General features: G+C 55.8%; 1 protein-coding gene across 1 annotated transcript; it reads left to right on the top strand.

Moving 5' to 3' along the window:
- Positions 1-486: 486 nt before the first annotated feature.
- CCND2 (cyclin D2) lies at positions 487-27,792 on the top strand. The gene is made up of 5 exons (XM_075552196.1): positions 487-974; positions 2,735-2,950; positions 5,547-5,706; positions 14,669-14,817; positions 22,612-27,792. The coding sequence occupies exons 1-5, from the start codon at positions 780-782 to the stop codon at positions 22,759-22,761; spliced, it is 870 nt and encodes a 289-aa protein (XP_075408311.1). The 5' UTR covers positions 487-779; the 3' UTR covers positions 22,762-27,792.

Genomic DNA, 27,792 nt, shown 5'->3' with positions numbered 1-27,792 from the left:
AATCACTCCTATTGTTCACGTACAAGGTCAATTTCTGAATCGTCCGCGCCTACCCCATCTCCCAGGACTCTACCGCCATTCCTTCATTTGAACCCAGGGTCCGGGTTGTGTTGGATCGGGGTTAAGGAGGCCCCGAGTTGGAGGGTCCAATGTATTGGGGTCTGACACACCTCTAGAATGTTCGACATTGGAGGCCATACAGAGAGATCGCGTCTTTTTCTTTTTCTTTTTGGGTTCCCCTCTCCGGGGGCCCTTGGCATGCGGGCCTGGATGAGGGGGAGAGGGCCTCGGAGAGCCCGGGAGTGGTGGGGGTGGGGGGCGGGGGACCGCGTTTGAAGTTAGGTCGGGCCAGCTGCTGTTCTCCTTATTAACGAGCGAGGGAGGGAGGGAGGGAGGAGGGAGGAGGAGGAGGAGGAGGGCCGAGAGGGGAGGAAAGGGGAGGAGGAACCGGAGAGGGGAGCTCAGCTAGAGGGAGGAGAGCTAACTGCCCAGCCAGCTTGCGTCACTGTTCCGAGTGCAGAGCGGAGAGCGAGCTGGGGAGAAGGAGACAAGTTTGAAGGGGTGGGCAGGCGCGAGATCGGCAGCCCCCAGGGCGCCCATCCCTTGCCTCTCTTCTCCTCAAGCTTCTCTCTGGGCCCCGGACTTTCTCCCCCAAACCCCCGGCTTAGCCGAAGGAAGGAGGTACGGGGTCCCCCGCCACTCCCTCCTCCACAAAAAAGCGAGAAAAAACTTTTTTCAGTCGGACGTGAGCGAGGACGCCAGCGCGCGCCCGGCTCGCCATGGAGCTGCTGTGCGGCGAGGTGGACCCTGTCCGCAGGGCCGTTCCGGACCCCAACCTGCTCCACGACGACCGCATTTTGCAGAACCTGCTGACCATCGAGGAGCGCTACCTGCCGCAGTGCTCATACTTCAAGTGTGTGCAGAAGGACATCCAGCCCTACATGCGCAGGATGGTGGCCACCTGGATGCTGGAGGTAAGACTGTGGGCGACGCTTTCTAGGAACCGTACCCCAACCCGGGCTCGCAGCCCCCACCCAGGGACCCTAAAACTGGGACCCCGTAGCCTCTGCACCGACCTCTCTCCAATTCTGGACACGAGGTGACCCCCCCCCCCAGCCCATTGGCGGGACGCGTGGCTTCGTCTCCATTCCTGGCTGGTTGCAAGATTAACTTGGGGGAGGGGGAGGGGGGAGGAAAATCTGGGAGAAACGAGGCTGTCCTGGGGCGGGGGTGAGGGAGCATCCCTCGCGCGTGTGCCTGCCTGTGGCTTCCTCTTCCCACCCCCATCCCGACCTGCCTTTTGCAAAGTCGCGAGTGCTTTCCGTGCGGCGAAGAAGGCAGTAGGGGGTTCAACATCAGAACCCACAATAAAAAGCAGCCCCCCCCCCAAACGCCAAAGCAAATTCATCTGAGCTTCAAGTCCCCTCATGTGGTCGCGACACCGCGTTGGCACTTAATGGGGGGGGGAGCGAGGGAGGAGAGGCGGGAGGACAGAAACGGGGGGATTCAGGAGCCCCGGAAGTCGCATTGAAGAAACGTGTTTTAGGGGAACCCAAAAGAGTTACTTTTTCACTCTTGCTACAAATCTTTGCCAAGCAAGCCGTGTGCCCACGTATGCACAGCTCTGGACCTGCCGGGGTTTCGCCATGTTGCTTTGCAAACTCCGGCTGGAGAGGCTGGAGAAGTCGCCGGCGTCCCCTGTACCCCATTATCTTGGCCACCCCACTTATAATAATGCCCACGCCCCGACCCCCACCTCACAAAGTTTACTTACAGTTTGGCTTTCCAGCTTCCTCTGTGCGGAGAGTTGGGTGGGGTAGGAAGGGGGGAGGTGTGGGGGGGAGGATATCGGGGCACCCCGAAACTAGAGGTCAGATTCCCCCTGTGCCTCATCCCAAAGACACTCTGGCCTCCGTTCTTTTCCCCAGATCGCCCCCACGTTCCCTAGTTTCTGCCCTTGTGGGCCGCAGCCGGACGCTCCTGCCGCGGCTCTCACCCCTTCAAGTTTCCCCCGGGGATCCATAGCCCCAGGGGACGGGGTACAGACCTTTCCGGCACCCGAAACCTCCGTTTCAGGAAGCCTGGATCCTTCTTGGGGTTTTCAGGCCAAAAGGGCTTTTATAGGTTATTTCCTCGATTTTTAATTATTTTTTGAAACCATCGCCCCCCTGCTCCGACTCCAGCTGCCGAGGCTGCGGCGCGCTTCCTCCTCCTCTCCCTCCCCTCGCTTCCACACTTCTCCCCACCCACCCCCCTATTAGCGGCGCCTGGGCCGCAGGGACCCCCTCGGGCAATTTTTTCAATTGTCGGGAATGATGGAGCAGAGTCTGGGGAACCGAATGGGACCAAGCAGGAGACCCCCGGAGCCTCCAGAATATTTTTATTGATTTTTTGAAAAGATGACGAAATCCAAAAATGAGTGAGTTCCAGTGAGCAAAGGAGCAGCGAGAGGGGAGCGCCGGGCAACCACTGCGCGTTGCGCGTCCACCAACCCCCCCTTTACCCTCAGCTTGGAGGATGTAATTCACCCCGTTTGTTAGACTCCAGCAAAATATTCGTATTTGGAGGGGCTTGTTTAGATGTACTCCATTGCCTCTTTTTTTATTCTTATCGCACATTCTCCCCTCCCCCCACACCAAAATTAAATTTTAAAACATTTCTATCATTTTTTCCCCATTCTTTTTTCCTGTATTGTTTCCTCTCTCCTCCCAACCTTTCCCTGCTCCCTTTGTAGGTCTGTGAGGAGCAGAAGTGTGAGGAAGAGGTCTTCCCTTTGGCCATGAATTATCTGGACCGCTTCTTGGCTGGGGTCCCGACCCCTAAGTCCCATCTGCAGCTCCTGGGTGCTGTCTGCATGTTCCTGGCCTCTAAGCTCAAAGAGACCATTCCACTGACTGCCGAGAAACTCTGCATCTATACGGACAACTCCATCACCCCTCAGGAACTGCTGGTAATCACTGGCCCCTTCTTCCCTCCCCCTCCCCCAAAATAAATTCTTAGGATCCAAAATGGCCCCACCACTAGAAGTTTGACACGTTTGGACACTTTTTTACTTTGGTGTGTGTGTGTGTATGTGTCGACTGTGTGCTGGGGCACTGCCCTCAGCACCAAGGCAACAGGGACGCACTCAAGACCACCTTGGAAATTTTGCGTTGGTGCCAACCTGTTTGCCAACAGGATGCTTCCTTTAGATTCCAAATGTTCAGTCACTGACCTCTGAAGACCACAGCCTGGTCTCTCACAAGATAAGAATGTGTTTCACATCACAGGCATGTGTTGGTGCTGTGTCTGAGAACCCTGGGGGTAAAGGCATCTATCAGTCTAGACTCAGTGAGTACCTGAACTTAGTGGCTGTTCACTAAGTATCAGCTCTTTGCTTTTGAGCCAAGTCATAAGTTGGCCTTCATTTGAAAGCCCCTGAGGCCTGGGTTCCTAGTTGAGGAAGGGGTTGTGACCTCTTTACCACCCTGGTGGTCCCGGCTTTGCCTCTAGCTTTCTGCACAACCCCCACGCACCCCCCAGGCATTTACCCCACCAATTCCCTGCAAATCCTGCCTCCTTAAGATATTCACATCACCACCGCACTGGAATGGTGTGGAAGGAGCTCGGAGACCACGCCCACCCTACCCCCACAAACCCCCTCCTTTGTGGCCTCCACACCTTTCGAAAGAGTTTGGAAAAGGGGCCCCCATTCACCCCTCCCCCTCCTATTGGCTGGGCCTGCGCTGCGTCCGGCGCCTAGACGGGCTCCTTTGTGCGGAGCCTGCCTTTCTGGGGCTGTGGCGCCACCTGGTGGCAGACACGCGCGCGCCCGGGGCGGCGGTGCCGAGAATGTGCAGCAGGGCATGAATGACTTCACCTTTGAACCGCTGCCAGGTTTCAGCTGCTGCTGGTTTGGGCCGAGAGGCCCAGAAAGGTACTTTCTTCTGGGAGATCTGCAGCCTTTAGTAATGGTGCGAGACGAGTGGCTGGTGCCCACGTTCCCCTATGAGCAGAGGAGGCTGGGATCTCCCACCATCTCTGAAGACTCGGATTGCCCAGCAGCCTGCCCGGGATGCCCGCACCCTCTTTGAAAAAGCCCAGGCCAACGCGAGCGCACATAAAGAAGAACTTGGGAGAGCCGGGGGTCCAGCTTGTTATTCTCCTGGGGAAATTAATCTTGCATCTGATCCATTTGTTTGCGCGTGGCCAGGCCCAGAGGTGTTCTCCGCGGAGTCCGACGGGTTCCACACGAGCCAAATTCATTGATATTTGCTCGAAACAAACCTGCCTTTATGCTGCCTCCCATGTCTTCAGTCGCAAAGTACATCTCTGGGTCTTGGGGAGTGGGGGTGTTCTATTTTACAAAAGTCCCGCTAGGGAAGGGGGCTGCCTCCTGCCACTTGGCCACTTGCTGAGTGCAGCCAGAAGAGGAGCCCCCCCTCACCTCCCCCCACTGGGAGCGACTTGTCATTCTGAACTGGTGGGGAGAGGGGGCGCTGGTGAGCCATTCTCCATAGTCTCATGCTGGTGAAGATGGACTGACTGCCTGCCCCCTCCCCGTCCCCACTGCCCTGATTTTTAAAATTTTCCATTTAGACTTATTTCCTTTTATTTCTCGCTCTCCCATCAATCCTCCAAAAGTATCTCCCTCGCTGAGAGAAACAAGGTTTTTTACCAGAGGGTCTGCTGGTCCTGAATTTGGACAAAGGGTTTCTGTGACCTTGGATGGCCATTCATACCTTGCTAGAATGACCTTCCTCTGGGGCCTGAGGGCGGCTCAGAAGAACCCTGGTGCCCCTAGTTAATACAAACCCCCAACAGGCTCGCTGCTAACTGAAAGGCTGCAGGGTCAAGTCCCCCAGATGCACCTCAGTGATTTCCTTTTAAAAAATAAAGCCATCGAAAGCCCTAGGTGCCTAGCACAGCTCTCTGAGCCACGTGAGTTTGCCGTGAGTCTCAAGCCCACTAGTGGACAGCTGATTGAATGGCACTCCTGGTCCTGTAGTCATAATTAGGAAGGCCTGAAAAGCCATTCGGTGATGGGGTGCTGTGGCCAATTGTCATTTCCCCATCCCCCAGTTTCCGCCGGATGTGCCAAGGGGAAAGCTCAGGATGGAGAGAAAAAGCAGCACTTTGGGGCACCAAGTACGAGCAAGCTTACCTGGTTGCCCTACAGATAACCAGAGAAACTTTATTTTGAATTTTATGTGAATCGGTTTTTTTCCTTTGAGTGTTGAGAGGACTGTTGATCCAATGACAGGGACCTTTACAGTAAAGTACCATGATGACCTTGGCAGTGTCTTAGAGGTCAGACAGGGTGGGCAGGAATCCAGAGCATCGCATGGAAGTGAGAGCAGGGGTTCGTAAGCGAGCTGGTGAGGGAGGGGAACTGAACCAGCCACAGCTCGCTGGGCCCTGGTGATGTCCACAGGGAAGCTTGAGAAGAGCCAGTTAGAACTGCAACCCTTCAGGTAGGGCCACTTGACACTTTGGGCCCCATCCAGCCTCAGACTTGGAGTCAGGTTTGGGTCAAACACTCTTGATTTTCCTACCTTCCTCATCAGGAGTGGGAGCTGGTGGTGCTGGGCAAGTTGAAGTGGAACCTGGCCGCTGTCACCCCTCACGACTTCATCGAGCACATCCTTCGCAAGCTGCCCCAGCCAACGGACAAGCTGCCCTTGATCCGCAAGCACGCGCAGACCTTCAGCGCTCTGTGCGCCACTGGTACGAGCCGGCTGGAGCCCCAGAAGGGAGGAGGGGGCAAGGTCTGGGGAGGGAGACGGAAGGGGAGCGCGATGAGCATGGCGGGCGGGGCATGACGGTGCTATAGGGCTCATGTTTGCGTGTTTCCGGGAGGGTGGTCTAGAGTCTCAAGGGCATTCACTCCTTGGGTGGCTGTTAGTTCTTTATCTGAGCCCGTACATTCCCTCGCTGCTAAACTCATAAATGGTTTATGAGGACAGGTGTGGGGAGGGGGGGAATAGTGTCTGTTAAAGTCTCCTTTATGATGTCTAAAGTGCTCTTTGAAGATTATATACATGGCTCGCTGGGGGTGTGTTTAAGTCTAATCTTTTGAGGAAAAGGATGGCTTGGAGTTAAGCCCAAGAGGAAATTTGGGAGGGGGGTGGGAGCCGACATAGGTGAAAGGAACTGTGTCCAGATAAGACGACGACGCTGCCGCAGCTCCCTGGTCAGGAAGACCAAAGGAATTCCTTTAACCGGACAGCCTTTACTGCTTTCTAGTCTGTTCCTCCGGCCATCCGTCTATGGGGCTGGCTGGCTTTTTGAAGTGCTGTGTTTATGACACCCTGACGGAATGGTGGTGTTTTCGGCGGGGACACTGTAACCATTGCCCTTTTCCTGGTCAAAGCGTTCTCGCCAGCCATGTGGACGCCCACCGCCCCCACCTGATCATCTAGCTCCTATGGGCCCCTTTGCTTCATAGTGGCCCAGTAAGCCAAAGGCAATCATGTTGCCTCATGACATTGAACCTTGGCCAGTTCCTGGGCTCAGTGAGCTCCCTAGAAACCCTGAAGCCTCCACATGCAGGGGAGAGAAGGTGGCCGGGGAGCTCCTCATGTCACAATCAGTGGCGTGCAGGGAGGAACGCGCCCATTGGGAAGACAGACCTCTGAGGGCAGTGCGGCTCACAGTTGTCAGGAGACGATTGAATTGCATTGGGGGTCGGCGGGGGGGCACGATTGTTTTTCCCATAAGCTGATGCATTTGTGGACACGATCACGAGTAGTGGACCACCACCCGCACGGTCGGAGTTGGGATCCACCCAGTGGTTCCTTGGAAGTCATTCTGCTCCTGAAGGTCGCAACCTTGGAAGTCCGGGGGAGCACAGTTCTGCGCTGGAGCACGGTTCTACGCTATGCACTCTGGGTCACTGTGAGCCGTCAAGGGCTGGAAAGCAGCTACCGCTAACAGTGGTGTACACGCGCTCCGTGCTTACAGTCAATAGGCCAGGTGTTGCTCCTTATCCTTGGGAGGGGGCCCTTGGGGGGGGGGCTGTCCCACCTCTCCAACCTCCAGCTTCTTCATCTGCAAGATGCCTAAGCCTGGCAAACCGGCAGCCTTTTCGAGATACGTACAAGGAAGTGCTTGGTGGACTGGGAGGGGTACAGGGCAGACATACAGATACATGAATTCCATCTCCCCGTTCCTACTCTTGCCTCCTCAGCCCACACGGCGTGTCCTGACTCTTGTGGCTGCCTGCGCCTACCCCACCAGGCACTTTCCATTCCAGGGATAGGGGTCCCCACGGTCACTTCTTAGTCCTTCTCTTTCGGGCCAGGACCTGGCCTCACGGTGCGTGGACCTTTGGCCCTTCAGGAGGTAGAGAGTTGGCCGGCTGTCTGTCCACAGACTTGGGGACCCTTCAGGAGGACCCTGGCCGCTTCGTTCCCTTCCCTTGCTGCCTGGCCTGGGTCTTAGAGGTCAGTCCCTCCTTGACTTGTCTTTGTCTCCCAGGCCCGCTGTCCCTGCTCTCACCGTGTTCATGGTTCTCTAGGGGGGAGGTCAACCAGTCTTTTTACTCTGGCCCCAGGGTGGCTGGGCTGGCCTCCGACCCTAAGCAACCTCATCCCCCCCCCCCGGCTGCCAATAGTCAGGGGTCTGCCCGCCCCCTCCCTGCCCGCTCAGTTAGGGTGGGGAGTGGTGGGTGGAATTACCCAAGCCTGGGCAGATCCCCAGCTTCTGTAAGGGCTCCTTCTGTAAAGTTGGGGGTCCCATCCCCCACCTCTGGCCTTCTTGCCCAGTTCCTTGGATTTGGCTGCCAACTTTGGGGCCAGAGGAGGGAGCCTGGGACTGGGGACTGAGGACAGAGGTCTGAGGGAGGCAGAGGAAGTCAGGAAGAAGCTGTGGCCTTCAGGGGGCCTGGATAAGGGGAAGAACAAACCCCTCCAGCCAAATGGAACCAGCTGCCCCATCCCGAGCCCCAGACCGGGACTGAGCAGAGGGAGGGCCTCCGAGGAGCATTCTGGGTCTGGAATGGCTGGCTCAGGGGCCAGCACTCCCTGATCTGCGCTTGGGCCTAAGCGAGGGAGCATCCCATGGGCTCCCTGCACCCCCTGCATGATGGACGTCGACATCAGCTGACTATCAGTCCAGGAGGAAAACCCTGCCACGTGCTGGGGGCATCCAGGGCAGAGGGGATGCAAGTGACCGCAGATACAGGGTGCCCGGGGGGGGGGGTGGTAGGAGGTGCTGGACGGCCTTGTTCCCCATCTCACCCCTCAAGTCTGGGATGTGCTGTCTTGGAGCAGATGAGGTACCTGCAGCTTGGGTTTTGGTTTACCGGATTGGGGGGGCCGGTAGCCAGCCCCTCTCCCCCAGGCTTCTAGGCTACTTTGTGAGAAAATCTGGTTGTGAAAGAGTCTGCCAGTGAGAGCAGAAGTGCAGAAGGTGAGGGGAGCCGGACCTGCCCAGGAGGGCAGTCCCCTCCGTTCATTGCACTCTCTGGTCTGCTACGTGCTGCCCGGACCCCTCCTGGGCCCGTGGGAGGGGAACCCCCAGCACCTGACATTCCATTTCTGAGCGTTTCTGATAGTGGGCCATTGAACTGAGCCTCTGCCCTGCTGGCTCCTTGTGGTTCTGACCCCTCCGGGTCAGCAGACGAGATGACTCAGGATTTCGGGCTGCGCCGAGAGATTCTTGACACCCCATGTCATGTGAAGCACGTGATTCCAGCTAGTCTAGGAGAGCCAATGGCAGGGAATTGGAGATGGGTCCTGCGGAGCTGCTCCACCTCCTGACCAGCACACCCCAACCCCCAACCTCCTCCTGCACTGGGTGGCCCGGCTTCAGACGTTGGCCGGAGCTAGGTGTGCGCGCCCCAAGAGGTGCCTCCTTCCTGGCTCTGGAGGAGAACCCGTGGTGCTTTTCCACGCTGTGGCTTTGCCACGTGCTTCACCTCGAGGTGGTTCAGCAGCATCTGTCCCTGAGTTAACATATCAGAGCAGTAGTAGGTCCAGGGAGTTCCCCAGGGGAGGTGGCTTGGCCCTTGAACCAGAATGGGAGGGGCTGCCTTCACTCCAGCCCTAGCCCTAACCATAAGGGGCTGAGAGGAAGTCTCTGGGCGGGGGCTGACCTTGTAAGAGTAGCTCTCTCACTTCCCATCGGGCTGTAAGATGAATGAGTAGCAGGCCCCGCCCACCAGCCTTCCACCTGCGCCTTGGGAGTTTCAGTGCCTTCCAAGGACAGCGTGTGCTGAACCTATTCTGGGGGTGGCAGATAAGGGGGTTGACGTCATTCGTGGGCCAGTGAGCACCCTGGGTCTGGCCTTTCAACTTAAACCTGACTGCAGGTTGGAGGAGGGGCAATCACAGGGGTGGTGATTGCGACATCCGGCTAGGGCTTTTTCCTCCTGCTTCTAGAATGCTCTCCTAGAACCAGCAGTCTCCTCCTAGTGGCGAACACAGGCAAAGCAGTCGTGCCTGGTGCAGGCAAAGCCACACTACGGTCATGGGGGCCGAGCTTGTCCGGCAGAGCCATGCCACCGAGGTCTTAAACCGCTTTCTCTCCAACACTTGTTTCGCTGGAGATACAGGCGGCAAGTTGATGGAACTTGGAACACACCGTTGACCTTGGGAGGTGGCGTCCTGGGTGTGTGAGGGTACGCAGCTTGCTGCTTAGGGGGTCCCTGAATTTGTCCTACGTGGGTGGGGGTGGCCTCCTGGAAATGCAGAGAGAGCACTGGAGAGGGAGTCCACAGCTCTGCTCTAACCACGCACAGTAAAGCACTGTCGGCATTGTCTACTGGGTAGGTGCGCCCTGGGGGAGGGGAAGCTCAGTTTCTCTTGCTCCTACACAATAGCAGAGGCTTTGGGGACTCGATGAGGTCCTTGTTGTGACACCATACAACTGGACAGCGAGAGATTCTCGAGAAAGCACGGAGCCCCCTTTGTTCCCGGCTCTCTACATCTGGCCACCACCCAGGTGCCTCTCCTCACCCTCCTGATACTCTGAAGAGAATCTCCGTCACATCCCCTGTCACCATCCCACTGGAGGTGCAGGTCATGATGGTGGGGCTGACCTTCATGACCCACCAAGACCCAGGCCCTGGGCTTCTCACTGGGCTGTTTTAGTTAGTCCCCACAACAGCCCTGTCACATGGTATAATCATTTATGTGCAGATGAGAAAGTAGAGACTCGGATAAGTCCCATAGTTCCCCCTTCCCCTTTCATAACCACTGGGGCAGGGGAGGGCAGAGACTCCATCCTCATCTGACGGCAGAGTGCCTCTCTGCTTCTGGTGGTGAGCCAGAGCGCCAGGCTTGGGGGAGACGGCCCTCCCTCGCGGGTGCGCCATTAGACCCCCAGGTGTAGCAGCCTGGGGGAAGAGCACTCTCGTAGCTAATGGGAAGTGGGGGTGGGGAGAAAGCCAGACTCCCACGAATTACACCCTGTTGGAGATGCTGACTCATTCATCACCCACATCCTTCCATCGCCATGGAGACTGCTTAGGAAGCATCACCGGTGGTTTCTGTCTCCTGGCTCCCTTTCTTCCGGGTTGTCTGCAGAAGTTGGTTACCAGGTAGTGGTCAAACTCCGTTGTTTCCTTACAGGACAGTTGCCCCAGTTCCACAGCGACTGCTGTCTTTGGAGTAGGAACCGTGTTGGCCTTTTGTGTTTTTGGTGTCATGGTGCCTGGGACAGATTAGAGGGATGGTCAGAGAGAGATCCCTGTTCGTGGAATTGCCTCTCACTCTGCTTTCGGGGCGGGGGCCTTCTCAGGAGCTTGCTGACAGCTTACCTTTCCAGGTGGGCCCCAGGGTGGAGAAGGGAGAGAGACCCTCACTGCTGAGTGTGTCTTCTGTACTGAAGTACAACTCATGCCTAACAGTGACGAGGAAAGACACAGACTTTCTCATCTTCCCCCACCTGGTGGGAGACTTTGCGTGATTGACATGGCCGTCTCGTCACGTCCATTCTTAAAGCGCGCGCACTCGTGTGTGTGTGTGTGTGTGTGCGCGCGCGTGCCCGCACGCAGGCACACCGGGGAGATAGTGCAGGCTTGGATCCAAGCCGTGGAAAGGAGGCAAAGGTTGCCGTCAGCGAGTCCCACGAGTGACTTGGCTTCCCACGCACATGAAAGATTTGCTGACACTCGACCACTGTGTATTGTGAGAATGAACCAAACGTGGCCCGGACACAAGGTGAGCGAGCTCAGATTCCTGGGAGAATTACTCCTCCACTCGATTCTCCCTTTGGAAAGAGTTGCCACAGGTGGGCCTTCGATTGGCATGACGTGCGATCCTTGAAGCACCATGAAGCGCGAGTTATGTGTGAATTGTTACCTGCTTATATAAAAGTGTGCGCGCATACGCACACACAACTACTTTGGAAGATTATTATCTTAGGCCTAGCAAGCTCACATCGAGTTTGGCTCTCAGCTGCCGTCACCACAGGCGCCTATTTCTGGATCCTTACACAGTCCCTGCCTAAGGTGGTCAGTCATGGCTTGAGTGGGATTGTCCCAGGAGGCTGGACTGGAGCGATAGCTCTAGGTCACGACCCTTTGGATCAGCGGTTCTCAACCTGTGGGTTGTGACCCCTTTGAGGGTTGAAGGACCCTTTCACAAGGGTCACCAGATTTATCACAGTAGCAAAAGGACAATGATAAAGTAGCAACGGAAATAATTTTATGGTTGGGGGGTCACCACCACATGAGGAACTGTGGGAAAGGGTCGAGGCATCCGAAAGGTTGAGAACCCCTGCTTTAGATGATTTCAGAGTTGGAGCGTCCCCGACGAGGGGTCCTGATGCCCTTGTACAAAGGAAAGGGGGGTTGCAATTGACTGGCCGGAGCCAAGCAACTTTCTGTTGTCTGTAACTTGTTATTGTCCTTGTGAGGATGGAGGGGCCCCTCACTCCAGATCCTTGAGTCTGTGCAGATTGAGGCGGAAGGCATCTGGGAGTTCACCCAGCTCTTGTCTCCAGCTCTGTTGACCTTGTGCCCACGAAAGAAGACCGACATTTCTCACCTGGACTCAGGAGACGCATACAAGCAGTAAAAACAACACCCAGAAGGACACTTCTTAGAACAGCACATACTTGGGTGATGGGCAGTTCTTTCTGATGTTGTCCAACCTGTTCTGGACAGTAAGCGACGACGACTGAGATGTCATGGGAGACGCGGGGTGCAGATGCAAGCTTGGGTTACGGGAAACCGCCGTCGCTACCAATCCCTAACTAGACGGATCCTGATCTAGAAGCGGGAGGGAGGCAGGGAGTTGCCCGAGGCTCACAGCCTGGGCAGGCCATGGATGCTCCCTTGCCCCAGTGGTTGGCTGACCAGGAGAGCAGAGCCCACTCTCAGGCAGCTAGTCCAGCTCGGCTCTCATGGGTGGCCTGGCGCTGAGTGTAGCTGGACTGGCGCCAGCAGGGTGCTGTGTGAGGACCTGCCCGTTGGTGAGCAGCGGGGGCAAAGAGCGACAAGTCCGCTCTCTGTAAGTTCTGGTCCCCTGGGCAACCCACGCGTTAGCACCTGGCTCCCAGAGCTTATGAATCAGCTGAGATGAGAAGCCGGTGTAGCAGCCTGAGGGTCTACAAAGCTAGGCGTGTGCACAAGCCTTGCTTCCTGGTCCTAGGCCTGTGGCAGAGGGGAGGGAGGGTCCGGGCGCCTCTTCCCTGCCAGATGCTTCTACCCAGGGCCTTGTGGGCCGCGGGCCATGAGCTGGCTTGCCTCCTTTGCATGATGACTGTCACAGGCGGGGAGCTAACGAGGTCACTGGGCAGAGAAACTGCTCTCCTGTGGCCCCCGTGGGGAAGCAGACCTACAGCGGAGCAGGGGGCGTGAGGCCAGCTTTGTCACACCGTCCCCAAGAAGAGAGAAGGCACAGGAGGGGCCAGTGGACCACAGGCCTTGCTCGGCGGCAACGCTGTCAGGTTGGTCCGTTGAGGTTTAGAAGGGGCTAGGGCGCTGGGGAAAGACACCTGAAGAGGCACTGGACAGCCAGCCAAGCAGAGACAGACAGACAGACAGGCGAGTTCTGGGAGTGCGTCTGTCTTAGGATAGTGTGTCCATTAGGAGCGCTTTTGAAATGTGGCCCCGGTACCATACAGCCTGCATGCACGGTTCCTCCAGGGCTCCGTACAGGAGGTTGGCTGGAGTGGTGTGACGCCAAGGAGCCTGTTGGTGCAGCGGTGAGGTACTTGCTTGCCGAAGGTTTGCAGTTTTGAAGCTACCCAGCAGCCTTGTTTTCATGGCGAAGACCAGCAGGACCTTCCGACTTGGTCAGGCCTGTCACCGGATGAGTGACAGCACTCTGGCTCCTCCCATGCCGCAGCTGCAGGCAGGGAGGGGTGAGGCCAAGTTCACCTCTCAAAACCTGGCTTTCCCACCGGAGACACTGGGAAATTAACGGGGGTGCCCTTGATGTCACGAAGGCCAGGGGATGGTGGGAGCCACTCGGCGGCAGGCATCTGTCGGCAGCAGTCCCAGGAGGCAGGCAGGGCCGGTGCCTTCGTCCTCTCACGCTGGATGCAGAAATGGCTGGCGCATGGTCAGCCGGCCTACGAGGGGCACAGCTCAGAGGACACCACTAAGAACGTGGCACTCTGTGACGTGTCACTTTCGGGGCCTGCGTCAAGCCCCGCCCTCCTGGTCGTGGCGTCCTCGGCACTGGGCCGGAAGGTGGAACTTAGGTGAACACCCCCGGCCTCTCTCCTGCCTCAGAGAATACGTCAAGCTCTCCCGCCCATTCTCTGCTTTCCATAGTTCGGGGGGAAGTTTGCACGCACAGCAAATGAGTCTCCCAAGTTCGTGCACATGGGTTTGGTGGCATTGCTTGGCATCCCCTCGCTGGCTGTAACGCCTCCTTTTGCACTTCCTCCCTGGGCTTCCAAGTCCCCATTCGCCCTCCGCTGTTGCCCTGTGGGTCTTGCAGAGATGCTGGTTTCGAGGGGCCTGGTTCTGGTGAGGTCACTGCCCATCCGCTTCATGGGACTGTCTGCCGTGGCCTCTGAGGGGTGGGTGGGTGCAGCGCCAGTCAGGAAGAGTGGCTCTGGGTGGGGAGAAGGGATCTCCTTTGGATTGTCCTGCATCATCTCTTGTCCATCCGCTGACCCCACCAGTAGGGTCTCCTGTGGAGTCCTTGGGTTACAACACACAGAAGCACAGAAAGGCGCCTTCTCTGCGGACTGGCCTCGGCAGCCCTGCTCCCTGCCACCCCAGGGAGGCATGTCTCCTTCTCCTGCCTACCCCGCCAGAGCCGAGACTGCTCACCCCTCATGGGACTTGGGGCATTAGGGTTCCCTGTGTCTGTCCCCTTCCTTACTGCTCAGGCCAGTACCCGGGCCTCAGCCTCCTCTTTCTAACTATCGGACATAGCTGTCCCGGTGTGTGTGCTGTGCTGCTCCGTCATGGATCCCACGAGCTGTGGGAAGCACTGTGTTCCCTAGGATTTTCTTGGCTTCTGCCTTGATGGCAGCCGGACTTTTCTTCTGCGGTACCGCCGACCGGTGGGTTAGTGGCAGGACGCCCAGCCGGAGCAGCCACCGCGATGGCAGAGAAATAAGCCATGGGCTGCTTGTGAGTGAAGGGCCCCGGGGAGGATGTGCCTACATGACAAGGAGCCCCCGGCCATCTTGCTCCTGGGAGGCACTCGCAGCCCGGGGGCCTCCTGGAACCAGATTCTCCCCTCCTGAGCCTTCTCTCCCCCTCTGTTTAATTCTGCAGACTTCAAGTTCGCCATGTACCCACCGTCCATGATCGCCACTGGGAGCGTGGGGGCGGCCATCTGCGGGCTGCAGCAGGATGAAGACGTGAGCTCGCTCACCTTCGACGCCCTGACCGATCTGCTGGCCAAGGTCACCAACACCGACGTGGTAGGTGGCCACGACCGGACCTTTCTCTCCCCCAGTGTAGAGAAGCCCCTTGCCTCCCTCATTTTGTTTCTGTCTCGGCTCGCGAAGGAACGTGCACGAGCGCCTTACACTGGGCAGGTCACGGGGGATCGTGGGTGCTGAGAGCCTGCGGGCTGTATAGAGTACAGAGAGAGTGGGACGAGCAGATGCCGGGCCGAGGGGTGGGTGCTTACTCGTTTTCCTGTGTGGCACAGGCTTCGCTTCCATTTATGTCCAGGCTGTCAGGCAGCCTCCCCTCCGGCACGGAGCGTGCAGCAGTGGTTGCCTGCCTGCTGAACACGGCACCGTAGACTCAGGAACCAGGGCAAGTCAGAGCCAGGAGCCTGCCACTCCCAGACGAAGCAGGAGCCCCAGAGAGAGATGCCCCTGGCCTTGGGCAAACCTCTCTGCTGCTCCTCGTCTCTCGCTTCCTTTTTGTGCAGCATAGTGACCGATTAAAAGCACTTAAAAAAAAAAGAGTACACTGCCATACCAGGAACTATTATTAGCAAGAACTATTTCCATTCTGTGTGCCCTGTGGACTGGCCCAGCGGCCGGTGCCTTCTGCCTGCCAGAGTCTGAAGCTCATTAGAAGAACTGAGACGGGCCAGGGTCAAGGGAGAAGGCTCTGCATTGGCCCGATGAGACATTTCAGCCCTACAAGAGGCGGAGCCGGTGCGGAGAGATCAGAGACAGGGTCTCCCTGGGGCTCACCCACAGGAGAGGAGACACCGAGAACTGAAGTCAGCAGCAGCTGGGGGTGGGGAGTGGGAGTCGGGGGTCAGGGGCAGTAGCAGAGCGGGCCCTAGACCCTCAGTGCCCCCACTTCAGGCCAGTGTGCCTTACCCCACAGCCCAGTGTGTAGCTACGGAGGTTCTTTTTTCTGGGGTGGGAGGAAAGGGGGAGAAAAAGCTTTTGGTCGAAAGTGGGGGGAGGGGTTTCAGCTTTGAAGCTCTCATGAGTCACCATGGTGAGGCTGGAGAATGCAGGGGGACTGCTCCACCACGGCAGGACGTTCCAAGGGGATTGAGAATGCCCTAATGTGGGAATAGACCGAGTGAAAGGCGCATGTGTCATCCCCTCCCTGTGGGTGCTGTCCCACAGAGCGGGAGCACGAGGTGGGAGCACAGGAGGGTCTGGGGCATCAGCTTGACACCCCCCCACCCCCAGAGCTTGCCCCGGGATTTGTCACCAGTGAGAGAAAGGCCACTGGGCGATGTGTGGGACCTGCTTTCGACATACTACTGTCCGAGAGTTTGGTGGTTGGTTTTTTAAGTAGTAAATGCTCCAAAACGGTGGGTTTTTTTGTTTGTTTTATTTAAAGTATGTGTTTCAAAATGCAGATTAAAAGGTACCTTCCGTGTAGCGTGGGAAATGCTTATCTAACCCTCCAGAGGGAAATCCTGGGTGGAACGGAACGTTTACAGAAAGGATATGCTCCCATTTCTGCTGAGTCTCTCCTATTAAGGCAGCCTTAGGACCGGGGCTCCCACTGCCCCCAGCCAGCCAAAGAAAAGTCCTTTCTGGACCCCTAGACAGAAAAATGTCATCCACAGGAGCCTGACCCGACCCCGGCTTTGTAACCTCGTTCAGATAGTTACAGACCCGCTGTGATTGGCTGGCACATCAGCCCGCACAAAGGCTGTCCGTGCACTCCGCCCAGGCCTCTCCTCTGCATCCCTTGTGGATCTCTCTTGGACAGAGGTCAGGCCTGGGGAGGGGGTGGCACAGAGGCTCTTTGAGGGACATGCCTTGCTTCTTGGGACTACAGACCAGTCTGCCGGCGGCTCTGCTTGGAGAAGCTGCCTGCCTTTCTACACATATTGTGTGAGCAGCCACCGGGCTCACTGGATAGCAGCCCGTTCGTTACCAGGGCTCCAACCACGTCCCTCTGCCGTAGACTTGTACCCGGTTTCTGTCAAGGGCCGGGGCCATCGTGTTCTCTGGGTCGTGCAGACAAATGACTGCATTCAGTTACTAACCCGAAGGTCGGAGGGTCGACTCCACTCAGAGGTACCTTGGGAGAAAGGTCTTTTTCCGAAAGAGCAGCCCTCAAAAGCCTGATGAAGCAGTTCTGTGCTGACAGTCGTGAGGTCACTGTGAGTCGGTCGACTCCACAGAAAGCGGTGTCTTTTCCCTGTGCCGGCCACCGGCCTCCTTCCCACCAATGCGCCCGGGCCGTGCAGCGAGAGCCTGCCCTGTTCCTTAATGTAAGCACTTTTAAATCCGAGCACGCAGATACTTTCAGGTAATAAACACCAAGACCTCCCCCGGGGGCGCTTGGTTCTTACCTCCTTTCCTGGGGCTTTTTGTTTTCTTTTTTAGTGGGGAGGGCTGAGAAGCGCCAAGCTCACCTGTATTTGTGTGGGCACAGCTTCCTGATGTAACTGTCCTCTTGTCTGTCCGCTGGTCCAGGCGTGTGGGGAAGGGGGGGGGCAGAAAGTTACAGGGACGAGAGTTCAGAAAAGCATGCGCTGCTCATTTCGAAAGTGGGTTGAGATGGTCGTGTCTTCCAAGCACTTCCTTTCCGTTTATTGCCGGAAGTCCACTCCCTAAGCACTTGCTGGGTTGGGCAGGGCATGGCCTCTGGAGTACCGTCTTTAGAAGCCGGCCGGGATAGGCAGGCAGAGGGGTGCATGGGAAGTTGTGGGCATGGAAAACAGTGAGCAAATCCGTAGCATGGTGTGTCCACCCACGTGCGTGTGTGTGTGTGTGTGTGTGTGTGTGTCCTCTCCTGTAAATGCTGTGGAGCTTCACATCAGAGCAAGGCCGTGTGTCCAGTGGCAGCCTGTTGGAAGTGTCCAGAGGTACACGATGAGCCTCTCCCTCAGGGAGGCCGATGCCCACAGCCCCGCGGAGTCCCCGGCTGGAGCGCACTGTGAAAGAGCCCACCACTCCGATTGCATGGGAGGCCCTGGTGCTCACCCCGCTCTCTCGGATCACTGGGTTTGGGGGAGTCCATGAGCTACCATGGGCCGAGGGGAGGGGATCCGGCTGCTGAAGGGCAGGGAGCATCTCCCCAGGTTTGCTTGGGCCCTGCACCAAAGCTACACTCCAGCCCCACCCTCTCTGGCTCACTGGCCAGCGGCAGGTAGCTTTTGATAGGAGGGATGGGGGGCCCTGAGAATGCCGGCCTTTGTTGCTCCCTCTGGTTGCCAAAATAAACCGGAACGCTTCGTTCCAAAGAGAAAGCTTGAGTGAGAAGCCTGACAGTTTTACAGGGAATAAAAGTCTCAGAGGGTGGTACAGTTTAAGTACTTTTCCTTCCAAGTCATAAGTGTTGCTAAAAACGGGCACTGGACAGTTCTGGCTTTTTTTCTTTTTTTGGTGGTGGGGGGGGGGGGCAGTGTGGGGGACTTCTACCGGGACTTCCGTTGCCAAGGCTAAGTTTGAAGGGAGGAATGGGCTGCCCTGGTTCCCTGGCGAACCTGTCCCCGGCTCTGCGGGCCTGGTCGAGGTTCCCCTTCCGTCCCTCAGCCTTGTCCAGCCTCTGCCAGCATTGACCTCACTGTTGCCTTGTCTATAGAACCTCTTGAACAAGACCCAACTGGCAGGGCCCTGGGGGGGATGATGCTGAAGGGGGGAGGGGGGAAGGAAGGAAAGAAGGACAAAGGGTAGGCAGCCTTTCCGACGGCTTTGTGTTTCTTAGCATGGACGGTGTCCGGCAGGGAGGCCTGGGGGAGAAGAGACGCCAGTGCTTCCCACTGACGCGGGCGACAGACAGAAAGGGGGTTGAGAGGGCACTCTGGCAGATTCTGGCTCTCGCCGGTGTCTCTCATGGGGTGGGGTGGGGGTGGGGGCTTTGAGAAGGCCATTTTAACCCACAAAGGCTTTGAGGCCCCTCATGCATGTCAAAGCCCCCTGTTGGGTTTCAACCCCTGGTTTCGGCTGACTTTTTTTTTGAGTCAAAATTCTCAACGTCGTTCCATTTCACTCATTCGCGTCTATTAAGAAAGGAGACTTGAGACCCACGGCCGTACAGACGTGGTGACGCCCCTGGCAGGAACTCAACAGACCTGTGGAGTCTTTCTGCTCCGGTAGAGTTACTGGCTCAGAGAAACCCACTGGGGGTCGCTGCTGCCCTGTCCTGTCGGGGCACTGAGTTGACACCAACTCTGCGGCAGTGAGTTTGGTTTGGGGTCTGTGATAGTCTCCAGGCTTCTGTGCTGATACCTATCCTCCCCCCTCTCCCCCCCCCCCCGGGGTTCTAGGGAGAAGCAAATAGACCCAAGAGCGGATTGCGCGGTGCCCTGCTCCCAAGAGGCACCTGGCATTTGGCGTTTCTGGGGGCCAGCAAGGTGGCAAAAATGAAGAAGTCTAGGGGTGGATCCGTGCCCCGAGCCAGTCGCACATTGACACACTGCACCCTGTTCTCAAGGGGCCCCTTAGACTGCCTGCGCAGAGAACCTTGGGCGGACCTGCAGGCAGAGGCGAAGTAGCAGGAGTCGAACTCGCGGCTGATGCCTCCCTCTCCTGCTTCCTTTCCACACCCCCACCCCCACCCCGCCCGCGGGCTTCATTTTGTATGCAAGGAAATAAGCCAGAGAGCCTGCGGGAGAGGAAGCATGAGATAGCTTCCTACGGCGGCTCTGCCCGAGTTGGCCGCGGGTCTGGGCTTCATTCAGCCCTTTCTTCCCCCGTTGAGTGGGGTGCGTGTGTGGTGACAATGGAGGACGCAGTTCCACAGAGGGCCAGTGCTAACAGTTCTGTCAGCCCATTCATGGAGGCCGAGGAGGGTGCAGGGCGCCGAGCCCGCGCCAGCCAGCAGAGGAAGTCAGGCCGGGTAATGTGCTGGAGACCGCAGGCCCTGCTGCCAGGGCTCCGCGGCCGGGGAGGGGGGGCCCTGCCATCCCAGAAGCTGGAGGTTTGCCCGACCTCCAGCGCTGTGGAGTGCCACCTGTCCAGGCTGACAGACAAGCATTATGGCTTCCTGTTAATGGGCTTCATGGGGGGCATCCGAGCACAAGGGCTGGCCTTGGGGAGGCGGGAGGTCCCTCCGGGCACCCACCGCGCTCCACATGCACAGGAGGGGCTGCCGTTCCTTCTGGCCCCTGGGCCTTGCCCCTTGCCCGGAGCTTCCTTGCCCTGTAATGTCTTTACGTAAAGTCCAGAAGAGACGGACGGACGTGAGTGGGGAAACAGGTCTGAAGCGGGAGGCTTGCCCTTTTAAGTCCAAGCTTGGCTTGGAACTCGGTTGGAGGATGGGGGCATTGGGCTGTCTGATCTCCAGAGGCTCATCTGAGCCTCAGTTGCTCCAATCCAGTGGTTATTTGTGGTGTGCTGTGTGTGGCGGTTACACGCCGTGGGCTCCTCACTGCAAGACCAGCAGTTCGAAACCACCAGCTGCTTCAAGGGAAAAAGATGAGGCTTTCTACACCCCGAAGGTTACAGTCTCAGAAATGCACAGGGGGGCAGTTCTACCTGATCCTGTGGGGTCACTGTGTACCACCAGTCACTGGATGGCAGTGAGTGAGAGTCCTGCCCCCCAGGAAATACAGGAACTCATCTCCTTCCTCCTGTTTCCAGGTTCTGTAACTCCCCGCCCCTTCTCCCAGGGGAACCCCCCTAGCAGAAGTTGCTTGGCTAGACTGAGGGGGGGGCTGCTGCTTCCTCCAAGTCCCTCCTCCCTTGCTACCCTCCTGCAGTGCTGCTTTGGGGACAGGGAGACCCTGGGCAGAAATGGGGCTCTGGCCGGGAGTGCGCAGTGGGGTTCTCCAGCTGTCACAATGCTCACCCTCATGTGTGCCTCTTCCTTCTCTTCCTGTTGGCTCACAGACTCTCCCCAAAGGGGGGAGTTCAGGAGGTTCCCATTGAGACTAAACAGGGCATTAATTGAGGTCCCCGACCACTCTGGCCATGCGGTGGAAGCCCCAGAACCAGTCCCATAAGCCGTTTTTTTCAGTCTTGTGTCCACATCCCCATACTGGCCGTTTCCCCGCCTGCACACAGTGACGACTTGAGACTGCCACCAATCAGAGTCTTTCAATGACTTCCTTTGCCTTCTTTCATCTATAATTAGCCCATGACAGTGAACTCATTAGACTCCTTTTGGACCTCATGGTGAATGATCGTCTTTGTCCTGTTTAAGGCTTCAGAAGGGTTCACTGTAGGAAATGCTCGCCTGGGCACGCGTGCGCACACAGCTTTGGCCAGGTTTAGCAGCGGGGATACCTGTGCTGCTGGGCCGTGTCGGACTTGGTCAGCATTGCATCCCCAGAGCCTTCCAAAGAGAGAGGCTGGCCGGGATCGACTCAGAGCGGACGGCTTTAGCTTGAAACACCACAGGCCCTTCCTAGTGACCTTCCACCCTACCGAGCTAACCAAGCCTCAGCTGGGACAGACAGCCCACTCGGGACTTGCCCCACCAGATCGAGACGGAGTAATAGCAGATGGGGGAGGGGGGCATTACCAAACCTATTGCCATTCAGTTGGTCCTGATTCCTGGCAGACCCACGAGCCCCAGAGTAGAACTGGGCTCCTTGGGCTTTCCATCTTCAAAGGACAAACCGGTTCCTATGGACCAGGGGTCCGTATGAGAATGAAGAGTGGAACCCTCAGCCAACACAAGCAGCCTGCGCATTAGCAGAGCCTAGCTCCTCCGGGGGCTGGAAGGCCTTCGTGGCAGGACGGCTGGACGGGCTTGAACTGGCAGCCTTTGGCGGCGGCGTGGTGTGCTAACTGACGGGGACCCCATAAGACAGAGTGTAGCGCTGGCCCCATAGAGTGCCCTTGACTTTATGAGAGCGCATTGGGTGCGCTGCCCCCTCCCAGGGCTCCCTTGCAGATCAGCTGCGTGCAGACCCTGGGGCTGCCGTGCTATGAGGGAGGGGGTCATTTTCTGCTTTGGTTTCCAACGTGTCCACAGTTGGGGGTGAGGGCTTTGCGGAACATTTTAGTCCATATCCCTCACGTGTGGAGTGTGACCCTCCTGGTGGCCGTCCTCCTTTCTCTGTGGTCTTCTAACTTTCCTAAGCAGAGCATGCCGAGTTGGCTCCCGGGGTACCTCTTTAAGTAGCCTGTCCTTGAGGCCAGCGCTGCTCAGACTGCCAATGTGTGTGCTCCATGCAGGTCATCTGGGGTCCTATGAGAGCGCAGATTCCAGTTTGGTTGGTCAGGACCGGGCTGACCACGCTGCATTCCTCACCTGCTCCCAGGGCTTTGCAGATGCTGCTGGTCCCCTGGGCGGGCGGACTTGGCATGGGTTTCCTTTCTTTTGTCATCATTTCTGCACCCGCCCTTCCCTGGGCTGCATGCCTCGCTTCCAGAGGCCAGGGTGCTGTGTGAAAAGCAGCCTTCTGGGAAAAATGGAGGGATGACCGCACCATTGCTTAGCAAAGTGTGGTGAAGAAACTAGATGGTGCCCGGCTCTCAGGAAGACTACGGTTTTGTCTTCAAGCAAGCAGCCATCAAAGTGGGGCACCGTTGCATAACTGCCAAAGTAGATCGTGCCCCCAGAACAACACATCCACTTCTGTCGGCTGCCACGTCATTCTCCTGCAGGGCAGGGTTTAGTTAGCATGCATGCGCGCAACACGGGTTTCCTCTTCGTCGGATGTAACTGCCCAACCACTGAGAATCTCGAAGTTGACTCAGCCTTCCCCTGCCTCTTCGTAATTGGACAGAACATTGGAGAAGAGGGTAATCGATAAGTGAGGAGCCGGTGCGCTGAGCGACTAGCGTGTGTTTTGTGAGCCCTGAATGCACGTGTGTGTGCTTCACAACCGGCTCTGGGTTCCTCTTGCTAACGTCTGTGTTGCGCCCCCCCCTCCCCCCCAGGACTGCCTCAAAGCTTGCCAGGAGCAGATCGAGGCGGTGCTGCTCAGCAGTCTGCAGCAGTTCCGCGAGGAGCAGCGGGAAAACGGCAAGGAGGAGGAGGAACTGGACCAGGCCAGCACCCCCACGGACGTGCGCGACATCGACCTGTGAGGATCGCCGCGGCCCAAGGGGAGAGGCGCCTTCCTAGTCGGCCCTCTCCTACCTTCCCTCCTTCCCTCCTTCTTTTCTTCTGGTTGCATTTTGCTCTTTGTGTTTTAGGATGAAACTTTTTTTTAAAAAAAACAAAAAAAAAATCTGCCCCCCACTTAGATCCTATTTAAACATCTTTTAGAAGTGAGAGAAAAGGGCCTATACAATGGAATGATTACAAAGCATGTGGTGCCTATTAGCAGTCCAGCAGAAAGGGAATCCCTTATATATGCAAGCAGTTACTATTTGATTATGTTCATGTAATCGTTTAAAGGATTTCTGGAAAACCTGCGGTATAGCTAGCGGAAAAAAATGTGCGCCTGCATGATAGGAACAGATGAGAGGAGGCTTTCTTTTTCATGTGACACACTAGTGCATGACACCCCACGTAGAATCGTTTCAAGGAACTGGTGTATTCCGTTTACGGCTTGATTAGACTGTAAAGCAGTGGACTCACGAAGGACTGAGACTCGAGGGGGGAGGACAAAACAATCTCGCTACAGAAGCGAACCCTTTTGGATGTAGGAGCGTATCTGCTCTCGACCCGAGGACGCAGGGCGGAAGCCTTGTTGGGGCTCTCCCTTCTGTCCTCTTGTTGGGGCTCTCCCTTCTGTCCTGCTGCCACAGGAGCTGCTACCTAAATGAGACGATGCTTTATTTTGCCAGTGGGACCCAGGTGGCTGGCTGGCTTCCAGGTTCCCAGTTTTTGATACCCTGCTTCTTCAAACGTGCCTCTCTGCAGACACCACCTTCGTGTCTCGTGGGGAATTAGCAATGGGCCAGAACCCAAGTCCACGTGGAACGGAGCTCCCTTGTGTTTTGAGAGGGCCGTGTGACCTTGGCATCCCTTCCTAGGAAAATCCAACTTTTGGTGCTGACTGACATGTCTGGTCCACAGTTCAAGCGTTGTTATAAACCATTCCATTCGAAAAGCACTTTGAAAATTTGTTCCCAAGGGATAGATGGGATGGTTTATGTAAATCATGCTGAATCAACTCCTCCCCTCTTGTCCTCTCTTCCCCTCCTGCTCCCACTCTGGGTTTCAATTAACTTCTGGTATCTGACATTCTCCGGTACTTAATTCTGGCATCCCTGCCAGGACACGAGAGACACCCCTTTCCCACTGACAGTCCCATCCCGACATTCCTTACAAAAGCCTGATGAAAACAAACACCTTGTTAGCATTCTGACAGAGAAGTATCTTAATCCCACCTCTCTACTTTGGGCGTGGCCAGAAAACCTGCTGCTGGTGCAGAAGACCAGACAGGCGACCATCAGAGTGCAGCCTTTTGTTCCCGTTTCCATTTTATTTTTTTGTTATTTTTTTTTTTGCAAAGTTGGATTCAGCGTACTTGAAGTTTTGGGGTGGTTTTTCCCCTTCGTTTCTTTTCCGCCATTGCATTTGACAGGTGATGAAGCTATTTGTTAAAATAATTGCCTGGAGACAATAAAAGTCAGAGCAGGGCAACTTGCAAGAACGATCCACAGACTGCCATGTTTCCTAGAGTAAGGGTGTTCATGGAGAAACATCTAAGGGTCTCTTAGTACTTCAGTTTATTCAGTTGGGTTTTGTTTGTTTGTTTGTTTTCTCTCTCTTTTTTTTTTTTGCGCTGCTACAGAGCTGAGAGTCCTCCTTGCTCACACAGCGACAGTGCCCGGCTGTAATATTCACAGAGTGTGCTGCTATTTTATAAACATTTTTTATAATATATTATTTTACCGCCTGAATCCCCAGTTCTGAAGTAGATGGGTTGAGGTGTGAGCTCTTCGTACTGGAAAAGCCCTTCCGTGGTTCATTCTCTTCAGCTAGTGTGTTCGTGCCCGTTGGCTTTGTTGTTGTTGATGTTGTTGTTTCTTCGCTTTGCCTGATCACATTCTTCAGAGACGAGTACTCTTTACCTCAGGTTTACTGGACACAATCAATAACTACAAAAGAAAGTGATTCACATTTCTGTTTGCATAATACCTCACAACCGACAGATTCTGCTCGGGAGCCCCTGAATGTGGGGAATAGCGAAAGATGGCGAGGAGGCCACTCCTGTGGACAGCAAGGTGGGTGTGGCCCCCGGGTCTCACACCCAGGGACCTTTTCAGGCAGGAAGGCCATCGGGCTCCCATTTCTGACTCCGGTTTCCGCTTCATGATGGAAAAAATACATTGCACCAAGAGATTCCCTCTCTCCCCGGCCGACTTTCAACACAGACGTTCATGCGATGGATTTAGAAGGTCATGATTTGCACATGTGGACCAGGTATCAAGACACAGACTTAAAAAAATGACAGCAGACCCTTTGGAGAACCCTCTCCTCACAGGCCTTCCATCTGCGTAGAGCCTTTCCATCGTGGAACCTTTCCCCTTCTCGAAGGTGGACACCCCCGGCTTAGGATAATCTCCGTTGTTCTCTGTCTAAATCTGGGTGTGTGAACCTAACATGCAGGCTTTGAGCTAATGCCTTCTGACACCCCTCTGAGAGGATACAAGTACGAGGCAGGGCCAGGTCCTCTTGTTAAGTAGCATTCCGTGGTTTCCAGTGACGGTGAATTGGCAGGACAGGAGCAAACACCGGTCCAGTGAGATGTGGATAGTCGTTGAGACAGGTGGAGAGGTTGCTTCTCAGCAAAGATGACTTCAGATGAGCCAAATCCCTCTTGAAGGGTGTTTAGATGGGTAGGGTTCAGGACATGGTGAGTTAGCATGAACCTGGAATTCCGGGGAGTTTCCGGTTGAGCAGTAGGCACTGACTTCTAAAACTTGGGAGAGGTAAACTGAGCAGCCAGTGAGCTAGTTTTGATTTTTTTTTCCCTTTTTTTTTCAAAAATCAAGAGCCCACTTGGCACAGGATAGCCGATGGGTACCAAGAAACCCATGGAACAGGGTTTCATAGAAACCTACAGAGAAAAAGAAGGTGCAGATACAGTGGAACAGTGACTGGCCCCTAAACTCGAGCCGAAACAGGTGAAATAAAACGCCTGACCAACACAAAAGGCAACCGACCCTACTTCAGGATTTGAACCTGTTTTCCCTCCCCCTCCTTTGTCTCCTCCCGCTTGCCAGGTTCCACGTCTATTGTCCTCTTTTCCTAGTTTGTTGTTGTTCTAGTGTTTCTCTTCTCTCTACTTTTTGATGAGTGTTGTCTGTTTTTCTCCATCAGTGGGAGGGCCAAGTTTTCCCCTAGCCTGACACATTTCACCCCTTCCCCTATTTTGGCCAAATCCTAGGGGGTGGGGAGCAGAGATCCTAGAATGCCAAAAATTGATACCAAGCTCAAAATCCACGCAGGTTCATACCAGTCGAGGCGCCTGCAGGTACGAGTTAGGGACCCTTCCCTCAGCAGAAGGTCCCTCATTTGCCTGAGACTCCAGCTCCTTAGAAGAAGCTTTATTCTGAAATGGCCCCGGGCCCCCATTGAAGAACCACATCAGGTCTCAGAGCCCGGCCACCCTAGGTCTGTCTACAAGCTTTATATACAAGAGGCTTTGGTGTCCCGGTCCCTGTCATCGGCTGAGTCTGGAGCCTGTGTGCTTCACAGGCTGTGACTTCCAGCAGGGACTCAGGACAAAGCCAGAGGGAGAGGCAGCCCAGTGTGCCTCACACGCTGCCTCCCTTTGCTAGCAAGGTGGTTTGCTTGGCAGAGGAAGGTGGGCGCAGAGCCTTGGGAGCCTCCCTCACTGCCTTAGGGGCCTCCAGGACAAACGGGATACGGTCATTAGGCTGGATTGCAGGACTTTCTTGAAAGCGGGAGAGTGATTTTTCTCCTCCTGGGCCACAGGAGTGGGGGGCAGGCAGGGCTGGGAAAAGAAATAGACTTGCACCTTATAACCTGTAAATAAATCCTGACTTATTAGTTGAAGACGATATTGGAAGTGGGGACAGAGGAGCGGGGAGGAAGTCGAGAGTAAAGCCAATTGGCTTCTAAGCCAAGAGGGTTCCTCTTTGTTTATCTTTGAGTCGGTCCAACCCTGAGGATAGCTTTAAAAGGGAAATTTAGCGCCGAGACGGTGAATTCAGTCCCCCTCGAGCCTGCATACTCTCGGTAGCTATAGAATGCACCGCAGGCCCCTGTCGCGTGGACTTGAAGCGGATGTTCAAGAGCGGCACGGGCAGCCTGCCTTTTGTACAAAATAGGATAGGAAGGCTCAGGAGCATGTTTATGACTTCCTTGTGCCACGGGCCTTGTAATGATTCTGGATTCCAAACAACCCAGAGCAGTCGCTTCAGCCAGAAACCCTGCTCCTGCCTTCGTGTGTTTCTGCCTTTCTGCTTGGCTGTGCTTTCCGGCTGGTTCTTGGCTCGGGTTGAAGGGAGCCATCAAGCGTAGACATACACACATGCTGTAGTCCCACCCTTGACTCCTTTGCCTGCCAGTCGACTGGAGGGAAAAAGTGCCTTACTGACGGTAGCCATGACAGTACCCAGTGTATTTCGACAGGTGCCTGTCCTTAAATAAGGAGCCTTTTGTTGCGCGTGCTGTTCTTTTTGTGACTGGTCAACTCTTAAATCCCCAGCGGATCACCGGGCCATTGGATTTTTTCCATGATGTTCATTATCCTTTATATCATGTACCTCACTCCCTCCCTCTCCCTCTTTCTCTCTCTCCTTCTCATTTACAGATGTTAGTGTTGAACATTATTATTTTTTACCTACCCCCCCCCCCGCTTTAAACAAGTGTGATATGCCGCATTGAGTCGATGTTACTCTCTCACAATGTACTCTCAAGAGGTGTGGCTGTTTGGTCGGTCGGGATGTTAGAAAGTGCTTGAAGTAGCATGATGCGTATAAACAAAAGGATTTTAGGAAGTAGGGGGGGTGTTTGATTGGCTCTGGTTGTGATGCGGTAGCTCCCTCTTGAAGAGGCTCTATCTGTTCAGTGTTAAAAGTGGTTTTGAAAAATAGTAACCTGTTCTTTTGGAATTGTTTAAAGATGGATTTGGGAATGGTTTTTGAATGCGAGTAGGTTATGCTATTTGGACAATAAAACTCACCTTGACCTAA

Source organism: Tenrec ecaudatus, chromosome 6 (genome assembly GCF_050624435.1).
Source record: "Tenrec ecaudatus isolate mTenEca1 chromosome 6, mTenEca1.hap1, whole genome shotgun sequence".
In the NCBI taxonomy this organism is placed as follows: Eukaryota; Metazoa; Chordata; class Mammalia; order Afrosoricida; family Tenrecidae; genus Tenrec; species Tenrec ecaudatus.
This window is presented reverse-complemented; position numbering and strand designations above follow the sequence as displayed.